The sequence below is a fragment of the Sander vitreus genome, chromosome 8 (assembly GCF_031162955.1).
Source record: "Sander vitreus isolate 19-12246 chromosome 8, sanVit1, whole genome shotgun sequence".
NCBI lineage: Eukaryota > Metazoa > Chordata > Actinopteri > Perciformes > Percidae > Sander > Sander vitreus.
The window spans coordinates 31,779,160-31,801,390 of NC_135862.1; the positions used below are offsets into that span (position 1 = coordinate 31,779,160).

Below are 22,231 nucleotides of genomic sequence, written 5' to 3' on the forward strand. Positions count from 1 at the left end.
TTGTAGCTGTACTAGCTACCACTCTATTAAACCTATTGCACCAAGAATACATACAATCTGCAAGACTCGTAGGTCAGATTTATCTGGGATGTACTTTTCCATTCAACCAAAATGTTGCTGCATAGTCATGTTTAACAAAACAACAGCAGCAACAACTTTTTAAACCAAAGCAGAAGCTTCTACAGATGTGACAAATTTTCACATAGAAAATTGAATAGAATAATAAACAGAAACCTCCTTTACTGTCTGAACTGGATATGAAATCCACTAGCCCTCACTACAGCATTCCAGTTTCTATAAAAAGAACCACATGTCCTTTTGAATGTACTACACATGTGTAACAGTCACAAAGAAATTACTGGTTGAATGCTGTTTCAAAATAGTTCTGTAGTCATGTTTTAATATTTTTTTTATTCAATCTAGTATGTTTTATCCCATGTAGACATTTCTTAATTTAATCTTGCATATGCTATCTAATTTTATTAATTCCTTGAATTGATCTTGCATGTATTTTTCAATGGGAGGTCTTTTACAGCACTCTTGATTTGCTGTGTAATGACTCGCTGCAGACTGTGAGAATGTGTCTTGTGTTAATTTGGTTATCTGTTGCAGGTGCGCTGGCTGGGCTCCTTTCAAAACTGGTTTGGCGAGTTGGAAAGAGGAAGCATTCGGGATTCTGCTCTGCACGGGTGAAGATGTACACAATACAGTTGTAAATAGTTGTAATACTTCTTATCACAACTAGTTTTATCTCGGTCTTGAGATATGCCTTAAGACTAGCCTTTGGTTAAACATGGTGGGAGAGTGAAAGTGCTGCTACATCATCAAATGTGTGTGTCTCATTTGTACTGTACAACCTTTAAAGATTATTTACATTTTTTTGTTAGTGTTGTTAATTGAGTGAGCTTTTCATTGCGTGTTGTGTTTTTCTTAGCGTAGTAGACAGCAATTGCGTTTCATTTCAACTTTGGCCCTGGCTGATGTGTCATCTGTAGAAAACTGCCAAATCATCCACTTTACATGCTAAAAGAGTCATAATCCTTAGCTCAGTGCTGAAGCGGACAAAGACATACACCTTGGCAGTAAGCCTAACTTCATTTATCTCTTTTGAACGTTCAATACACAAAAAGACTGAAACGGAATTATTACAGCCAGATACTAACGTTAACAGTCGCTTTCCGACCGGAGGGATTTTTGCAGTTCCTAGAACATAAAATTCCTAGAACCCTTTTTTTCTCGTGTTCCGACTGGACCAATTTGGGGATTTTTAAGTTCCTCTGGCCGCAGTTCCTGTAACTCTTTCAGCTCATACTTCAGGGCAGGGTCTTTTCTCTTTTCAGCATATGAACCTAGGTGAATGAGGGTCGGGTTTCCGGTACAGACAGATCAACAACGGGACAATTTTAACAATTTTCACCATCTTATTCGTCACTAATTTCACTTCTGACAACGTTTTAGGCGAGAAATTAACTGTTTAGATTTCGAATATAGGCAGTCTTGCGAAAATTGATGCCGAATTGACAATTTGCTTCAAAGTTTTCGGAGCTCCATGAAGTGAGGCGACAGCCAGCAGGCGCCTGTCCCGGCCGCTAGCTCTTCGCTCGGCCAGTTATGCTCAGAGACCCCGCTGTAAGCTGGAGGTCTCTCAGACCGGTCTCGTAAATAAGAGGCTTGTATTTCGCCGTTGACGGTTCGTTTGTTTAAATATCACAACACATCATAAGTTAACAGGAACCTGTGGTTAACTGTCTTTTCGGAGTTAAAATACACAAGCGTGTCTTGCGGCTGGCCGGCACACACACACACACACACACACACACACACACACACACACACCCACACCCACAGCGCAGGCGGGGAAGAGAGAGATACCCGTTTCTCTTCGGGAGACTTGTTTAAATTATGACAAAAATGGTGTATTTTTTTTCTGATTTTAACGCTATAAAGACCGTTGCAGTGCTTGCATCACTCCCTTACCCCTCCTACCAGTCCCTATGGCCACTTGGCCAGTGCGAATGCAATTGGAAAAAACGGTTTTGGGGGAGAGTAGTTACTAGATCTGTTTAGAAGTGGATTTTTCCTATAACTACGTTCCTGTTGTTTCCTTGGTCGGAAAGAGGCTAAACGTTATCTGTAAGTGTAAACTGTTCCCTACTTGCCTTGCTGGTGTGAGGGGGTGGCTACGGGAGGACTTGATGGGGAGAGGGCGGCCGAGCAGGATGGTATCTCGTCACTTGTAACCCTGTTACTTAAAATGGCAGGAGTTTCCTGCTCCTCGTAGCATTTCTTGCTGCATTTAAATGAAAACAAGCTGCTTTGCTTTGCTTTGCGTTTCATATTAGCTAATAGCTACCATCTGTGTCTCTCATTGAGCTTGCTTGAAAAGCTTGCGCGCCAACGTCATTCATTTCATTGGATCACTTGCTGGTGACAATGCAACCTGTGGGAAGGCTTAAAAGTCCACACGTGGGGTAGAAGCTACTGATTGGCTGAGGAGCTTTCACTCAAAGCTTTTCTCGGGCTGCTTATTGGATGAACTGCTGGAATGAAAATCACTCACTACTCACTATAGGCCTGGGTCAAAATGGGCGGGCCCGGACCTAAAATGGGTGGGTCCAGGCCCACCCGGCCCCAATGGTAGCACCGCGGGTGCCCTGAGGTAGTGCATCTGAGTTCCTCAAGTGGTGTCCTGCATGTCACAGGAGTTGAAACTAAGTTCCTCTGATTTGCACATAGAAGACTATCTCCTGTTAGGGTCTTCAATCAACCACAACCATTTATGGAATCTGTGTTTTTTAAAAACCTCTGTTTGTGGGTCTGTGGGTAATTCATGTTTCTGCATTCCACACATTCCCACTAAAAAAAAACATTTACACTAAACAAATCCACCTCCAACTTAACAAACCCGTCATACACATGAAGCTTAGTGGAAGTTCAGTCAGGAAGACTCTCACTCATCCACACTTTCTCTCTGTGTCTCACTCTCTCGCTTCTACTCAATCAGCTCACTATAAGCATTCACCCTTTCAGTTAAAGGTGCTCTAAGCGATGTCACGCGTTTTTTAGGCTACAACATTTTTCATCACATACAGCAAACATCTCCTCACTATCCGCAAGCTGCCTGTCCTCTGAACACACTACTCCACAAACGTCAACAAAAACAAACGAGCGTTCCAGCCAATAACCGACAAGAAGGATTTGGGGGTGGGGGTTGGGGGGGTTAGTGCGCGGAAGCACGGAAGGGAAGGAGAGGGGACGGGATGAGGAGGAGGGAGGGGCAAGCTACCCTCGTTTTGTTTGAAAATACTTTGAACGTCAACAAGAAGTGCCGTCACCCAACATCGCTTAGAGCATCTTTAATCCAATCAGATTTTGACATAATCTTTTTGAGCCAATCATATCGTTGCTGTCCAACTTTAAAAAGGTTCCTTTCTCTGCTCTCCTGATTGATTTTTTTTTTTTGTTTGTCTCTATTATCTATACCCTGTAAAGCGACTTTGAGTTCGTGAAAAGCGCTATATAAATTCAATTTATTATTATTATAAAGGACAAGACATTACAGTACAACATACACATTCACTCACATACTAACTTCCCCCACCCCACACCCCTGCCCAGACATCACCAGAATGAACATTCCACACTTGTCCAATAAAGAGTAATTAAGAACAAAAGAGAGAAATACTGGAAAACTGAAAAGAAAAAAAAGAAAATAAGAAAAAATGAAAAATCAGATGACCAAAAGGCACATTAAAGGATAAGAAGTCAGTGTGTCTTAAACTATAAATTGTTTGGTAAGGTGTTAGGTATTGTTTCAAATAGGGTGGATAGTTAAGATATATGCATTTGAAAATAATCTGAAACCAGTGAAACTGTCTCCTTGCGTTAGGTGACAAAATATTCAATGAGGAATACAGGACACAATGACGTGTTATGTAGGGGCATCTCAACACAAATCTACAGATACTATTAAAAACAACAGTCAGAGGTTTGAGATTGGTCTCAGTAATATTCTGATATTCTACATCAGCACAGTCTATAATTGGAAATAATAGTTGTTTCACAATTCTTAACCTTATCTGCTGCGTAAAGCGATACAACATCCTTAGATTGCGATTTAACTTCCTTACAATAGTGTTTATGTGTACTTTGAAGGACAGTTGAGAGTCAAGCCAAAGGCCAAGGTATTCATATTAATCTACTCTCCCAAGAGGGGTGCCATCTAAGAAGTTAATTAACAGGTTAGTCTGATTCAAGGCAGCAGATCTTGTTGGGAAAAGCATGCAGTATGATTTTTTTTTAACAGAAGATCATTACATTGGAGCCATTTTTGAATAGTATCAAAATCATATTGAAGATTGTTCTGCATCTTAGATACCATAGTATCAGAAGTATATATCACTGTGTCATCAGCGTATAAATGTATAGAACAATCAGAACAAACTTGGGGGAGATCACTGACAAAGATTGAGAATAAGAGAGGCCCCACTGATGATCCTTGAGGGACACCTTTTTCCATAATAGAAAAGCGAGATAAACTATCGTGGATAAGGACACACTGATGTCGAAAATGTAAACAGGAGTTGAACCAGAGAAGAGCTTGTTTAGAGAGACCAATGGCATGATGTTTATCCAAAAGAATAGTGATTAACAAGGTCAAATGCTTTAGTTAAATCTATAAAAATTGCTCCGGTGGACATATTGTTATCCAAGGATGATGACACATCATTAGTAAGCTTTAGTAGGGCAGTTGTGGTAGAAAATTTTGGTCTGAAACCAGATTGATGTTGAGACAAAATGAAGGACTGATTAATATAGTTATATAACTGATTAAATATTAGCTTTTAAAAAAGTTTTGCCACATTGCTAATAATAGAAATGGGTCTGTAATTATTAAGATCGGATGGATCACCTCCTTTATGGATTGGAGTTAATCTGGCACATTTCCATCACCTTGCCAGAGGTTAATGATAAGTTAAATAGGTCTGATAATGGATATGCCAGTATGTTAGAAGCAATCTTTAAAAACTTAGTTTCCAAACCATCTAGGTCTCTACCGCTACCAGACTTCAGTTCTGAAATAACTCTCTGAACATCAATGGGACAAAAAGAGAAAGAAGAGGAACAGAAGAGTTGAGCATTATTTGTGGTGTTAAGGTAGTTAGGAGACTGGGAATTACATATAGCAGAGAAATGCTGATTAAAGGCATTAGCCATTGCAGGAGGATCAGAAATAGTATCATTTTGAAGTCTAATTTTGGTTGGAGCGCTTGTATTAGATTTGTTGAGTAAGGTGTTAAGATTTTTCCAGAATTTCTTGGGATTGTTATAGTCATTACATAGGGAACTTTGAAAGTAATTTAATTTGGCATTCTGTGTTTTTGTTGTACATAAATTTCTTAAATGTTTATATATTTCCCAATCAAGAAGGTCCTTTGATGAACGGTGTTTCTCCCAAGCCTTATCCCTTTGCTTGAATAGTGCCAGTAATTCACCGTTAATCCAAGGTAGATGTCTTCCTTTAACTCGTACTGACCTCGAAGGAGAGTGTTTGTCAATAACTCTAAGTACTTCAGTATGAAAAAAGTCCCAAGCATCATCAACAGAAGGGATTAAATTAAGTCTGTCCCACTTTATATTCAATAGATCTTCAATAAAATATTCGTCATTAAAAATTTTCATCTGTCTTACTTTAATTATTTTAGGTGGTAGGCGTGGTAATCTGATCTTCCATACGCAAGACACTATGGAATGATCACTAAAGCAATCAGAGAGTACTCCTGAGTCCATAATCCTATCGGGGTGAGTGACCAGGATCCAATCTAATAAAGATTTTGATCTATTATCAACTCGAGTAGGTTCTTTAATTAGCTGTGTTAAATTGAGGCTCTCCAAAAAATGTCTTTGGTTGAGGGAGGAACGGTCTAACCAATTACGATTAAAGTCCCCTAAGATGATCATTTCTTTTGGACAATTTAAAGAACTAATAGTATTGCCAATACACTTTATTGATTCTGAGGGGGAGCCTGGTGGTCTGTAAATGTTACCTATAATCAGATGTTTGTTTGCATGGAAACAGATTTTTACAAAAACACATTCAAAATATACAGGATTTTCACATGGAGTGATAAGCTCCGAGGATAAATATGAAGAAACATAGGTGGCTACACCACCACCACGTGCACCCCTGTCAGCTCTATACAATGTATATCTGTCAAGTTTAATTTCTTCATCTGAAATATTAGTATTCAGCCAAGTCACAGAGTAATAACATCTGGTTTGTTGTAGGCAAGCCATGCTCTTATGAGATCTATTTTGTTTGGCAGACTCCTAATATTAAGATGTATTACATGTAAACCTTTACCAATAATAGACTAGCTGTTTTAGTAGTGTAGGGACAGGGATAGGGGTGAAGCAGGGACGGGAAGGGAAGCCACACACACACACACACACACACACACACACACACACACACACACACACAAATAGTTGTCCAAGAACATAAACTAGTTGGCCATTCAGACGCTGGCTGCCCAATTTCAATAAAGGAAAACCATAATGTCCAACATAATTGTATTTACCTTTGCAAATAAACTATCATTAGGCCTAGATACTTAACAGTCACTGTTTAATTTAATTTAGTTTAGTTTTGTGGGGGGAAAAAAGCAAAAAGTTAGGAAGAAGAAGAAGGGAGAGAAAAAAGAAAAGAGAGCCTAATAAAAGTAGAATAACATAACATAGGCCAGCATCATCATCATAAGTCATTGTAACCACATATTAGGACATGAGCAAAATCACTTTAAGTACCGGTAGAAAAGACGCACCATGTAAAGCAAAATCATTACCGTTCCATTATAGTCAGGTAAGTTGTGTTTCTTAAATCAGAAAAACTATTATAAAAAAAAAAAAATGGAGAGAGAAAAAATAAATAAATAAATAAATAAAAAACAGACAAGGAAAATTAGAATTTCCACCGGCTAATAAGGAAAAAATAAGAGAAGCAGCCCTTTTTTTTTCTTTTTCTTTTTTCTCTCCCCTTCCTCTCTAGGTAGGCTAACTCACCAGAGCTTTACAAAGCCTTAAGAAATTCAGGCTAAGAATGCAACAATATGCCTGAAAGATTCTATAAATCATATCAATCAAAGTCTGTCTGTGGGCTACCTTCAGTGGTCGCAGACAACGTGCAAACAGTCATACCATGGGCCTGGTGTCCAGAAACTGTTTGGCTTCTTTTGCGCATTTGAACTGGAACATCTTTCCAGCTGATTTAATCCTCAATGTTGCTGGGAAGATAAGAGAGTATTCCATATCAAGTTCACAAAGCTTTTTTTTTTTTACGTTATCAAACTGCCGTCGTTTCATTCATTGTTCCAGCGGTATAGTCTGGGAAGATGTGGATCCTTTTGCCCTCGTATTTCAACTCTTTTTTTCTCCTGTGAAAGTCTTATGAACAAATATGTTTTATATGTTGACGATCTCGGAGGCTGTGAAATTTCACCAAAATCGGCCTTGGTCCAACTTTCAGAGCGTTGGTTTGTAAAGTAGAGGGAAAGCGATGAGCCTTCTCGATAACAGGAGAAGTGGGGAAATTCTCAGCTCCCAGGAGCTGCCCAATAAGGCCACCCACAAATCCAATAATATCCATACCTTCAGATTTCTCCGGAACATGAAGAAAACGCAGGTTGTAAGCCCTGCTTCGGTTCTCAATATCCTCGACTTTATCACGGAGGTAAGTGTTATCACTCTCCAGCGTCTCGATACGTTTTTTTCAGGTCGGTAAAATTGTCCTCGTTTGAACTCACTCTTTGTTCAAGTACAGACACATGTTCCCCGAGAGTGGACAGTGAGCTTTTTATGGTCTGTAAACTCGATTGAATTGAGCCCATTTTGGCATCAAAGTGAGAGACCATTTCCACCTTTAATTGCTGTATGGCTTCCCAGATTAAGTTGTTGGAAACAGGTTGCTGGTCCATGGCAGACTGCTGAACTGTTGTTGACTATTTTCACAAGTAGCCCAATATTATCGCTGCAATCAGTCGTACAAACTGGAAAGGTTCAGTCGGTTGATAGCCTAGTTTGTTACGTGTAAACTAGTAGGCTGGAACTTAGCATATACTGCCCAAAAAAATAAAGCATTGAGCAGACGTCTACACCTGCCTCTTACGCCAGCGCCATCTTGAATGATATTGAAAATGTTGTTATATCAACAGATGTTCAATATGCATTATGTGAGCACATTTCAACATACTATTTCCATTATATTTGCCCAATATGGAACATTTGAAACTTTAAACCTCATTATCATTGTTAATACAATATTATATTATAATATTATACAATAATATAATACAATACTTTTACTTCGCGCCCTCTTAAATTCTGATTAACACTTGTGCTCAAGGTTTACCACATGGCCTGATTTATATATTATATCTGCATTTCAGATTATCAAAGATGTTCAATGTAAAGCTTCAACGCAGCAAACATTTGGGGGAGAGGGTTATTTTTTGGTTGTTGTTTTTATACAAATACCACCATATACCGTACACCCCAGTAAAATGTCAAAAATGTTTTGAGGGTATGAAGAAATACCGCCCTAGCCTAATGATGATGCTGAGCATAATCTAAACACTTGAGAATGTCATTGATAAATGTAACAGGCATCAAAGTGTCAAAATAAAATAAATGCCGATGGGCCACAACCTGGGCAATATGGCGAAAATCAGATATCACGAGATTCTTGACCAAATATCTCAATGCCGATATTGCAACAATATTCTAGGTTTGACTATTGGTGCTTTAACAAAATATCTTCGCAATTAGATTTTAGATAAATAATAATAATGATATCACTTCACTGTAATGCAGCCTTTTAACATCAGAAAAGGAAACCATATTATGATATTACGATATCCAAATTTTAGGACGATATCTAGTCTCATATCACGATATTGATATAATATAGATATTTTTCCCAGCCCTAGCCTTAATTAAAAGCACATTGTGTCCATGAGTGGAAATTTCCATTGCTTAGGGGGAAAACAAATTCTTGACTCTTTTGACTCTTTTGCACTGCACATTACCATCACAAAGCAACCCTGAGTAGCAAGACTGCCAGGCTACAGTACATTGACAATTCACACAGTAGATGACATGTGAGCTGTCAGTTATCTGCTGCAACCCATCTGTCTTCATTGTCTCTACAGAAGGCCATGCTTTACCCAGAGCTTATTATCAGAATAACCTTCTCTGGTATTGTTTAGATTGTTTAAATTTTCCCACACAAGTTTAAAGACGTATAGCTGAACATGGTCATGCATGTGTAGGTTTAAAAAGTTGTACTGCGATTGGGAAATATGTTACATTCTCTTTGTACAGTACTGTGTTCTGGCATAACTGCAGGGACATCTGTAGCAAATACATAACAGATGTCCAACTGCGTTTGTAGTAAACTGATTGTTGCCTTGGCATTTGAAATCAATCATCAGTAAAGTGATCGAAGTATACTGTGTCTGCATGTTTTCCCTGGCTGTAATGCTTTGATCGTAAGGTACTGTGGAATTTAGAAATATGTCACATTTAAAATATTGAACAGAAAATGTATTATGGCGTTTACGAGCCAAAATACAGTATATACTCAGTGCCGGTGTAGTTTGACATGTATTTGGCATTAAACACTGGTTTGTTCATAAATTTAGACGTAGTTAATACATCTTCCCAACTTGAAGATTGCCCCATTGTTCATTCACATCTACATCCACGCATTTCTATCTATGTCCTTATGTTTTTACTCTTGTCTCCCGGAAAATAATTTGTCAAAGTTTTTTTTTTTCACGACCGGTCCCTGATTTAACGTACAATACCTGTTTGGAAACCCTTACTTTTAATATTATTTTTATTGTAGAAAAAAACTGGTAGCTCTCCAGATGCTAACGCAGCTTTGTACAACTTTCATGTGACTGGTGAAGAAGACAAGGGAGCGACTCCAGTCTGACTGCACAGGGGATAAATAGATCTTCATTCTGCAGGTACAGGGTCATACAAGTAGCAAGATGTGAGGAATAGCTTCAGAAAGGTCAACACTAGGAAGGCAGCAGGACTTGTGTTCTTAGAGCCTGCTCCGACCACATGTCCCTCCCCCAGTCTGTTAATCCCCTTGCTATCAACAGTCAAAGAAACCTCATCCCAGCTATCTAAATGACTACTGGCCAGTAGCTCTGACCCCTGTAGTGATGAAGTGCTCTGAGGGACCAGCTGCAGTTTGCATACCGCTCCAACAGATCCACAGACCTCATCCACACTGCCCTGGCCCACATGAACATCGGACCGTGGGGGGGGGGGCTTGTCACAAAGCTTGAAGACCTTGGACTCAACTCCACCATGCGCAGCTGGATGTCACACAAAAAATGTGTAAGATGCTGACAAAATCTAAATCAAGCATGTCAAAGTTGTTGTACCCATGGCAGGGTTTCACAATGATTTAAACCGGAAGTGAACACACCTGTATTAATAGACAACTAGTGATGATGCATGTCATGTGTAGAGACAGAATATGTACACTTCAATGATAGACCCCTGTGGGTGAAACCCTTTGAATTACCTATGGGAAATAACTTAGTCTAGTGACTTGTCATGAGGGAAGCCCACTATAGAGAACTTAATTTGTTCCAGAATCTCAGCCAGCCCACTTTTGCCTTTTGTCTTTACGATAGCAATTGATCTTAGAATGGAAATCGCTGTCTTATCTAGAAACATCAAGAAGTCTTACATGTTTAATACCTATAAATACATACAATATATAAATAATGAACATTGCATTGTGAAATATTGCTGTTCCTAATTTACAGACCGCACTACGGTTCACAAAAGTCCTCAATGATTTTTCAATAATACAGCAGCCTATCCAAGAGGGGAGTGCGATATGACAATATTAGATTGTGAAAATGTCTCCAGGATCTGTATTTACAGTGATGATCGTTATTGTCATGCTACAGTGCAATTCTATCAGTTGCAGTTCTATGGCTCCACTGTAAACCCTGCATATAGTGGTGCAATGCTGCTCCTAAAAGTTCTGCTATATAAAAATCTTCCCCAAAGCAAAAAAACTCCTATCTCTACTTTAAGAAGTCAGAGTCGGGGATGAGCGAGGATTATAGATCCAACAACCCCAGACACTGTCACTGTTAAGGCAGTTACACACCAACCAGACGGCCGACCGTTGGCAGGAAAGGCAGTTGGACTGATCAGTCTCCCCAAGTTGGTCAAAAAAGTGCCTCGGAACACACCAAAGCGACAGGACGTAATACGTCTCCATAACAGCAGGCAGCACTAATCTGTATTGTCGCCCAAAAAATGAAAACTGGTCTGATTTCCCCCCTGGAAATTCAAAGACAGACTGTCATAGCGGCTTGTTCAGAATACGATCTCATATTGTACTAAAATAGTTCACCGAAACGTGTTTCTGAAAACATTTTAAGCGAGAAATAGGCCATGCAGTTGCTGAATCTGTCTTCATTTCAGATCGACAAAGGTCAGTTTAAAAGATTTTCGTCAGATTTTGAGAGGCTTAGTCACGCTCATCCTGCTTGCCATTTCCGGGTGAGTCCCGACTGCCCTGTCTCCGACTGAGCATGTCAGGTCGGCCAAAATGAAGGCCGACAGCTCCTCCAACAGACGACGGCACGGAACACACCGAACAGACTCCAGTCACCGACCTCGCCCGACTATCAGCCCGGTGTGTAGCTGCCATTATAGCTGTTATTAGTTATTGGTCGTGTCAAAGTTCGTGTTTCACCAAGTGCAGGGCTTAGCTTTTCCACATGGAGTGGAGGAGAGACAGGTGAAGTGAAGATAACATTGTCGGTAGCGTATTTTGAGCACTGCGCCGCACTTCATTTGTAAAAGAGCCTTTTTAAATGCTGGTCATATGGTAATGAATAAATAAGGAAAGAATTTCTGTGTGCTGTTTTATAATTTAGTTATAATGACAACTCAACTCCTGGCATTTTCTCCTGGTGTTCTTCACCACTGTTTTGGAAGAAGGAAATAACAGGAGTAAGAGATGAACCAGCTTTAAAAGTGACATATTTTGTGCTGTGCGGTGGATCTAATTGCCAATGTTAAGAGCAGTTTAAGGGGAATTCGAAAAGATCGTGATATGATATTTTGGCCACATTGCCCAACCCGACAAGACATACAGGTCTGCCATTTTACAGAACAAAAGATTAATTGATTCATGTACAGAATAATCAGCAGATGAATTGATAATGAAAGCTATCAATAGTTGTAACAATAATCCGATTTGTTTTCAATCCTACAATACTACAGCTCAAGCAGCTTCTTGTAAAGCAACCCGCTATTCTTGTCCTGGATGTAGAAGAGTCATAACTTCTTGTAGTAATATAGTTAAGAACCTAATGAGTATACTGTACAGTAGCACATATGTGCCTTGCAATAAAGTTGTGCTGTTAAACTAACAGTGTTTAATAGTGTTTACAATGATATCAACTTCTGCCAAAACAGATTAAAGCAATAATCTGTTGTAGCCACTGACTAGACTGCAACAGAGCACAGACAAATTCCGGCCACTGCGCACGCACACACACACGCGCGCACGCACGCACGCACGCACGCACACACACACACACACACACACACACACACAGATGTGCAGATGTCCCTTACCCAAAAGGCCTCCCAGCAAGTAGACTGAGGTGGACAGTTGGACCATACTCTTGAGCTTAAGTCCTCAGATCCACAGTGCTTAAACTCAGCACACACACACAACACTGGTGTCTGAAACTCTTCAGTGTGTTCGGTGGGATACACATGGGTTGTTGGGCTTCAGGTCTTTATGGCATTGTTGAGCATCTTTGGAAAATGCCAGCAGAGACAGATGCTGGTTTTTATGGCTCTTGAACTTCTGTAGCTCCCTGCTGTGGAAATCTGAAAACAAGACGAGAAAAGTCAGTCAGGAAGTCAGATAGGGAAATAAGGAAACTATCAAACAGATGGGAGGGGGAGGGGGGTTGGCAGTCAACCCCACTGATGAGTTAAAGCCTGATAAGTCTTCAAATCAAAATATCCACATATTTTGATTTACTCGTAATCTCACACCTGTAACAGAATGCTTGGTTTTGTACGTGAAGATGGTATGCATGGTATCAACTTCATTCTGCACTTCCCATGCCGTACCAGCCTCTGACTCACACTACAGCATCTGACCTGGACACATGCACTGATGTACAGTATTTTGATGGGAAGGAAGGGATTGTTGTTTTTCTTTTTTTCTTTTAGAGGGGAATCTATTCCATTTTAAATGTTTGCCTCTTCAGTAGGGCTGGGTACCAAACTTTGATACTTTTAGACACTGACCGAATTGCCTCCAGAGTATCGAGTATCGAAAAATGCCTTGTCATTCAATCCCACATTTCAATACCTAAGGAGTAAATCTCATCAGGAGAGCCAATGAGCATGCAGCATGGTTGTACCTAGATCTAATAATGCTGTTAATTGGCTGTCTAATGTTACACGTCATAGAGGAATGCAGGAGTAACTCTATGTTACGCACAGAGACGGGCTCACGTGTGTGTTAGGCATGGGCCGGTTAACGGTTTCAAGGTATACCCTGGTTCAAAAAAGTCACGGTTTTAAAGCCACTAAAATTTTCCGTCATACCATTCCTGCGGTATGAGCTGTTGTTTTATGAGTCATTGAGGACAGAAAGTGCAGTTTAGAAATCCCTCTCCCTGCCAGTGTGCAGTGTGTTCAAAAATAAAATATATTGTGTTCAATGGGGGGGAAAATGTTTTCTTTTTACCCAGGCATTTCAAAATAATACATTTTAAAGCTGTAATTGCAATACCGTGAAACCACGAGAGTTTTGCTGAAAGTTATCATACCCTCAGAATCTCATAGGCCCATGCCTAGTGTATGTGTTGTTGGATTTTGAGAGGCATGACTACAGTGTGCGTCATATAGGTGTAAAGGAGCTGAAAAAAAGTACAGTAATGTGTAATGGTGTTATCTCTTTTTATCGGCACCAGTATCGGTATCGAAACATTGTGAACGATACCCAGCCGTACTCTTCAGATAATTCTTTATAGGTCAAAGGACACTTTCAGGTCGTTTGGTCTAGCTTTTTGTTCACTCATTCATCACATCCAGTATCTCCGATTCTGATGAAATATGGGGATATCATGCATCTCACCAGTGTTTAAAAGCCCACTGTGAAAAAAACAACACTGAAAAGTGCACACTGCATTTACAGATTTAGGATATGTGATACAATTCCCAATAACCAAGGTATAGTTGTTGTTCAAAAGCATCAACAAAATGCTGAAGCCAATCAGAGTTGGTTAAAAATATAAGAAATACAGCCATTCAGAAGACTAGCTAATCACTTGAATGAGCTTTTAACAAAGGGCAATGTTACCTGAAATTTAGTTTATAGAATTTTAGGATCTTTGCAAACTGATAAAGATATATGTTAAATATGAGATGGCTCACCAAGTATGAGGATTATAGGGGCTGCCACTAACACTTTTTATATATATATATACGTATATATATATATATATATATATATATATATATATATATATATATATATATATATATATATATATATATATATATATATATATATATATTTTGATTGTTTTTAGCCATGCTAGTGGCCTGGCTCTGAGGATGAAGGACCGTCAGAGGATTGGGAAAGTTGGTCTACTACTTGAGTGCAGACTGAAATGATAACTATTGGATAGATTGCCATGTCATGTTCTTCATTAAATTGCAATAACTTTGATCCCCTGACTTTTCCTCTAGCACTACCATCAGGTTTAACTTATTATAACATGTGTAACTGATCAACATGTTTGATGATTAGTATGATCCACTGACAAGAAATAACCTTTTTGTCTGACCTTACCTGGCTTTCGACCAAATAGCATGGCTCGCTGTGAGTCAAATAGTCATTAAAATGAGAGAAAAATCTGAGCTAAAGTAGCACAAACTAAAATGCATAACGGCAGAATGACAGATTTGATCAGCTACAATCGGTGGGGAGTCCTGCCACTTTCTCTGGAAACTTGTTAAATAACTAGTTAGGGAGAGAATCCACCTCAGAATGTATTTCTCTGTATTACAGATCAAAATGTGTAAAGGCTTGAACAGGTGAACAAGCGATGAATCAAAGATGAAAGAAGAAGAAAAAACAGAACGAAAAGGAATGTTGAGCAACCAACACAAACTTTTCTTTATAACATGTTGTGGAGATCAGCTAACAGCTACATAAACGTCATCAACTGGTTTTGATATTGCAATGGTTAAAGTAGTTTTTGGCATCACTAGGTAACTTTAGCAGTCACAGAGGCAGTTACAGAGGTAAACTGTTCTCCAGTCAAAGTGAAGATTTGGAAAAGGTTAGAGGAATGTGGGGAATCAGTAACATATATCAGTGTTTCCTCTTCATTCAATCAGTCACGGTGGCCTACCACGCCTGATTGTTCATTCCTTATGCATATTATTATGCATAAGGCAAGTATCGTTATTTGTCAGCAGTAATGTTGTCACTTGAACAGCATTGTCATTCATACTAAGTGCATGTGCTTTGACATGAATGTGCTGTAATGTAAAAACAGCTGCAGGCCTTTACTGTGAAAGTGGAATTGTTACACCCTGAATAGTAGGGGTGGAATGGTAGGGGAGAGCCGGGACAGTTGAAACACTTTTTAATTAAACGTAATTTACAAAGCGATCATATCGCACTGAAAGCTAATATTTTGTCACTAGCAACCTACACCTGTCATCTGTCAAATACAGTTGCATTTTCAGCTTTGAACAAAACCGTTCAGGAATTATTACAGCAAAAGTGGGACGTAAGCGTAATGTTTCATTCATCCCTCCTGGCCGGGACAATTGAAACAGCATGGGGGGACGGACGAAACATACAGTTTAAGCCATTTAAACTTCCCACAACTTCAATATTTTACTACATATCATGAATGGTACTCCAAAAAGGTGTTATTTTTAGATAGAATGTTGCTGGGCTATACGTCTTCGTGAATGTCTGTTAACAACTAATCTCCGTCATCATGAAGCGGTTATTGAAATATCATGCACTTTGGATGATTCTGCCATTTTTATAGCTAGAACAGTAAGTTTTCCCATTCATATCATGTTTCTATTGTGGAAAATGTCGTTTCACTAGGTTTTTACATGGGTTAGGCCACTGCACATCCAAATAAGTGCCCTTAACAACCCACACCCGGTCAGTCTCAATAGGATAACATTGGAAAACTCAACCCCCTACCTGGTGGGCTCAAATATATTTTCATCTTTTTAAAACTGCTTTTCCATGTCTCACCTCCATAAATTATTGTATAAACACAGATAATTGCGCATTTATTTAAAATACATGGAGTTACAGCCAGGTCGGGTTGGTTGAAACAGCTGTTTCGATCGTCCCGACATAGATATATGCCATTATAGCCTGTTTTGCTTTCCATGTAAACAAGCATGCAATATGAAAGTCTGGGATTGTGGAGAACACTAAATGGTCTAGCTACTGAATAAGCATGTAGTCGAACCTTTAAATCATTAATAATCGAAAAAAAATTTAACCACTAATGAAGTTTACTTTGGACCATCAAAACTCGTTTATCGCCTGTAACGCTGTGATAAAAGGAAATAACAGGAAGATATTTGGCTGATAGAAGGTTAACATGCTCTATGTTTTGACCTAAGGAAATCTGTCTATCATCATTGCACTCGGAGAAAACTGGAATGTTTCATCCATCCCGTGTTTCAATCGTCCCGGCTCTCCCCTACATGTAGGCTATTCGTATTGAACCGAAACGGTACGGGCGTCTCGGTTCAGTACATGAATTTACATGGAGAATAGCCTACACGGTATAAAAATAAATAAAACTTGCATGCAAATTAATTAATGTAATGCGGAACTACTGTAGCCCTGCCCTTAGCTCTGAAGCTCCCGAGCTCCGCCTACATGTCGAGTCAGTCGGTTCAGTGACTTCTTCACATAGATCAAAAATGGTTGCTGCATTACCATAACCTCCTTTATAGAAGGCTATGGTAACTTATTATGAAAGCCAGAAGTTCATCTTCAAATAAATACAGTTGATTATATAGATGAAAATGACTTATGGACTTAGTATTGCCTTGACTCCAGTGGTGCTTTTTGACCCTTTTTTTTTTTAATCAATTTTACAGTTTGTGAACTTGTCTGTTAGTGACAGACGATTACAGGTTCAAAGAAACAGGTTTAATATACTGTGTCACTGTTGCCAATGCTATGCACCTGTAACCCAGTCAAGGAATTTTTTTATTTTTTATTTATTTATTGTTTACACCTCATTATCATTTCATTTGATTCTGGTAGTCCATAAAGAGACTTTTGTAGTTTTTTCATATGTTCAATATTTAGCATTTATCCTCTGTTATAATAAATACATATATTCATTGTTATCCAGTGAAATTACTGATTTAGCGGGGGGGTTAACACTTTTGCAAGGCACTATATCTGTGTCACATTCTCATTCGGGCTCCCCCTAAAGGTCTGAAGCCTAGAATTGCCCCTGCTTGACTCTAATGAAATGTATGTGAGATGTTTGGAATAACATATAATTGAATCACTCATTGCTATCAATATTTATATTCCTTTTAAAATGATCTTTTAGCCCAACAGAATGTAAGTCCTCAGTAAACTTTGAAATTCAGTGGACACTCCTGAAGGCATCAAGTCACTAACTGATTAGTGACAACTGGTTTTGTGGGATAATATAAACTAGTTAACACTTTGTTTGGGTATTGTTGCAATGAATAGTGGTGACAGTTGGCCCCCACAATAGTGTGTTTACAGTGTAATGCTGTGTGTACCCTGCAGGTTCGTGGAACCTTCCCAGAGCCAAAAAATTGTTTGCTGAAATATATATAACATGTATAAAGCTTGTTGAAAATGGGAGAAACTGCACTGGCTGGATATTGTTTTACACACACTCAGTCCTTATGTTTAAAAAACTTGTTTTACTTCAGACTTCTTCACAGCACACATGGGTAACTCTGAAGGAAAACGGAAAATCACTGGTCAAGGCTTTGGTTTTTCTAACAAAACGCTGGCACGCTTTAATCAGTGCTCCCCATATATAGACCATGGGTTTATCCTATCACATTCGGCACATAGAACATATTGCACCTTCTGACGAACTACAAGGTCATTTTAGATGTAAGTCAAGCAGCAGAAAGATCAAAAAGACGGTCATGATTAAGATGTATACATTTCACACAGTCAGATCTTGTGGCTGGCTGTGGTTGGTTGTGCTGTTGTACTAGAGTGCATTATATTTAAAGGTGTTTTGCAATATTTCTCTAACCCCGTTAGGTGAAATATTAGAAACATCTCAGGGAGTACAGAGGCATTCTCCATATGATTCAAGGACTTGCAGAGAGGGAGAGCCAGCGCATGCTGTCTGTCTTGTCGTCAATAAAACGTTACAACCTCAAGTAAATTTCAGCAAAAAGCTCAGGAGTGATTCTGATGAAACACACAGGAACATGCTGTATAAGCACTGGTGAGGCACTGATTTGACACACTCACTCAAACAAAAAGTGCCTATTTTGGGAGAGAAAGTTTATGTTACACAATTCAACCCAACGTACTGATGACGTGTCAATGGTATTCTTCATAGCTAATTAGAAAGAGGTTTAAACAAGTCTCAGTATTCACTTCTATTTACCCAGACAATAAACTATGTAATGATGAGTCATTCCTTCCTGCTCTGTTTCCCTTTCTCCCGCTTTTATTCCTGTTTTTCCTCTCTTCAAATCGTTACTTGCTTCCTCATCTCTTCCTCCCTTGCTCGCCCTCTTCATCTAGCTTTTGCCAAACTCATTGCAGCGCTCCACAGCTGCACGTCACACCCTTAGTAAGTAGGCAGCTGACTAACTCGATGACTTCTTGGCTGGGAGAATTGGCCACTAGCGCTCAAGTCATCGTGGCAGGCAGCCACGCTGCAGGGATCAACGAATGACTGAACCCAAATGTTGGTTTCACAGCCGGCTAAGAAATGGAACAGTGTGTAGGTTGTAAGTACAGCATGCGTTGGTCACATGTAGGAAAAGTAAAGGTGACAAGAAATAACAATAGTTTTGTCTAAATGCAGTTTTAGAGGCAGTTTGTCAGGCAGTTTTTTTTCCAAAGTGTCCCATTTAAAACCCTATGTTAAAGAATGGGGTTGTTTCTTTAAGATTATTTTTTGGGGCTTTTTTTCCCTTTATTTCAGAGTGACAGTGGATAGACAGGAAAGGTGGGAGACACGCAGCAAAGGGCCGCAGGTCGGATTCAAACCCGGGCTGCTGCAAAGGCCTCAGCCTACACGGGGCGCACGCTCTTACTGGGATAATAGTGAAGAGGACAAGAGTAAGTTAATTTACTTTCTTTTTTTTTTTTTAGGGGTGCGGGGGTGACCTGTAGACGGCCCATTCCAAGACTCCCCTGATCCATGGTGCGGTCACAATCCTGACTTTGCCTGTAATGCTCAGTAACTAAGCATAACAATGATTCATTTTGAAAGACTCAACATTGATACATTAACATGGAGATAGGGCTGTGCAGTGCAATTAATCAAATTTTGATCACGATCAAAGAAACAATGTAATCTAGAATTATTATTATTTTTTTTTTTTCCACATTGAATTTTGGAAGTAAACTTTTATTTTGTCTAGTGTTCTGAAGGGGAATTGAAAATGTTCAAATGGGAAAAGTATTAAGGGAAATTTCACAGTTCAAGGTGTTTTTGATGCGTTTAACTGTTTTAAAAGTTCAATAAATGCAACATCTTTCCAAAAGTCATTGAGTGATTGTGTTAAATAATCGCGATTTCAATACTGACCAAAACAATTGTGATTATGATTTTTCCCATAATCAAGCAGCGTTACATGGAGATATAATCTATGTCTGAGTAAAAAAAAGTAATGAATGAATGAAAAATCAGGTATAAATTGATTTCTATTGCGTATTCTTTTGGCGTTTCTTGGGAAGGGCTTATTGCATGGGTAGAATCCACTCTCAAATGCAAATCTCTTCGGAAAACGATCCAAGGCACACTGGTCTGTGACAAAATTAAAATGTCATTATTTGCCATTTATTTTATGTGGCAATATGCATTTAAAATGACGCGATGCGACCGACATAGATTTTCATCAGGGTTTGGCTTCTGATGTTATGTTGCAGATACAAACAATATATTATTATTATTATTATTATTATTATTATATTGTGTCAGCAGAGCTAAGTTAGCTCTGCACACTGTCACACATATGCAGCCTACTGTAGTTGGAAGTACATTGGTTAGTCATATTAGCGACTTCCAGTCTTGTCCTCACACAAAAAGAGAGTCATCACACCTCAGACTTGTCATCACAAGGATATAAGTATATTATCACACACACACACACACACACACACACACACACACTAGCCAATACTAGAGAAGAGGCCCTACATATGACAGTAGCATATCGGCTCTAATTTTGCAGCACTAGAAGCTATTGCCCTGCATAATCTGCAGTTGCATATCCTGGCCAAAAATGCTCATTCAACTGCATTTAAATAAACTGAAGGGTTAGGGTTAGGGTTAAGCGTATGCTACTCTCTGTGGCTCCATGAACTCCTCTCACCATGTCTACCAGTAATAATCATTTACTATTTGGGGAATTTCAATTCAGCATCAGTTCTCAGCGCGTCTCACACTGCGCTGCTCGCTTCAGTAGATCTACTAGAACTAGAACACTAGATCTGAGTAACAGTGTTGTCTTGCCTCAGTAAGTTCAACCAGCAGCCTGACTACTTCTTAATTATGAAACCTAAACGTTGTTTTCCTTTATAAAAAAAATAGAGAATAAGAATAAAATTCTCTCTCTCACTCCTACCTTTGCTCTAGTGTTGAAATTGTTTGATGCAGATGTTTATATGGCCTAATCTAGATGGACTCTTGCCGTGAGAACCCGTCCCGAGTCCACTTCTGGGCTCAATAAGCTCTCTCACACTATCGTGCATGATCTCTGACAGCTGCTGCTGGTTGCATGCGTCTATTTGCCTTGCAAACATCATCAGCGGGCCAATAGTCAGTGTCACTGTCGGCTTAATAAATAATTTAGGCACATGACGAAAGTGAAAGTATAGGCTACTGCTGGACAACTAAATCAGCTGCGGCCACATTCACGTGCGTCACACACACACAAGCGCACACCTGTGTGACCAACTGGAAAGTTTGAGAAATTAAAATCTACACCCAGGAGCGCGCACATAAGAGCACACATGGGTAGACACGCACCTGGAGAATCCCTTTTTTGCCACCGGCTCCCGGGATGCGTAAAGGCTATATCCGGTCAGAGGTGGCACGTTGTAATGAGCCCTCGTTAAATTAGAAGAAACGCCGACCCAATAGGTATCCAATCATAACATTGCCTATAATAGTCAGCAAGGGAAGTCCTTTAGTGGATCCGTCCATCCACGCTGCTGTTGTGCGCTCTGTCTGTGTGTGCCGCTAAGTGCGCAACAGGCTGGCCTGTAGCTCCTTCCAATCAAGCCGCAGACACACACAAATACAGCCTGCTTTCAAAATAAAAGCGTACGCAGCCCGGAGCCTCTGCATGGCTTGCAGTCCCTCCTCTCTCTCTCTCTCTCTCTCTCTCTCTCTCTCTCTCTCTCTCTCTCTCTCACACACACACATGCGGGTTTTTATTACCTGGTGGGGACCTATGACAGGCTGCAGCCTGATGGGATCCACCCTTTCTAAAGTGTCTAGAGACATGATTTTAACTGCTAAAATTATTATAATTTTATGTGAACACAAAAATCACTTTAAACATCAAACACTCTCATATAAATTTAAAACCTGAATTTGTTCCCCCTCTGGGGACAAACCTGAATTGTTATCCTTCCTGGGGACCATTCATGTTATGTCTATTGGCATACAATCAACACCACTTTTGGGCACTGCACAATTCATGACAAGCATTTTGTTAGATTGAAACAACACATTAGAGTAGATTCTTTCAATATCCAAACCTTTAACAAGCTGATTTCACTTTTATGCTTTGTTTTTACTGCTCTTTTACTTAGTATGATTGAATTCATAGCAAATAAAATCATTTTAAAATGAAATACTGGTTTGTCAATCAATCTCTAATGACAAACACCAGACCTGCT

At 39.4% G+C, this 22,231-nt stretch overlaps 1 protein-coding gene across 2 annotated transcripts in view; it reads right to left on the bottom strand.

Moving 5' to 3' along the window:
- il34 (interleukin 34) overlaps window positions 1-21,638 on the bottom strand; it is a 48,592-nt gene extending 26,954 nt beyond the window's left edge. The window contains exons 1-2 of one of the 2 annotated variants that reach the window (XM_078257838.1): window positions 21,354-21,638; window positions 12,685-12,945 (exon numbers count right to left, since the gene is read on the bottom strand). In XM_078257838.1, the coding sequence (XP_078113964.1) occupies window positions 12,685-12,730 (46 nt within the window). In that variant the 5' untranslated portion in view covers window positions 12,731-12,945; window positions 21,354-21,638. Of the gene's footprint in view, window positions 1-12,684; window positions 12,946-20,949; window positions 21,073-21,353 lie in introns of those variants that run through there. The other variant, XM_078257839.1, reaches the window with a different exon arrangement.
- Window positions 21,639-22,231: the final 593 nt, after the last annotated feature.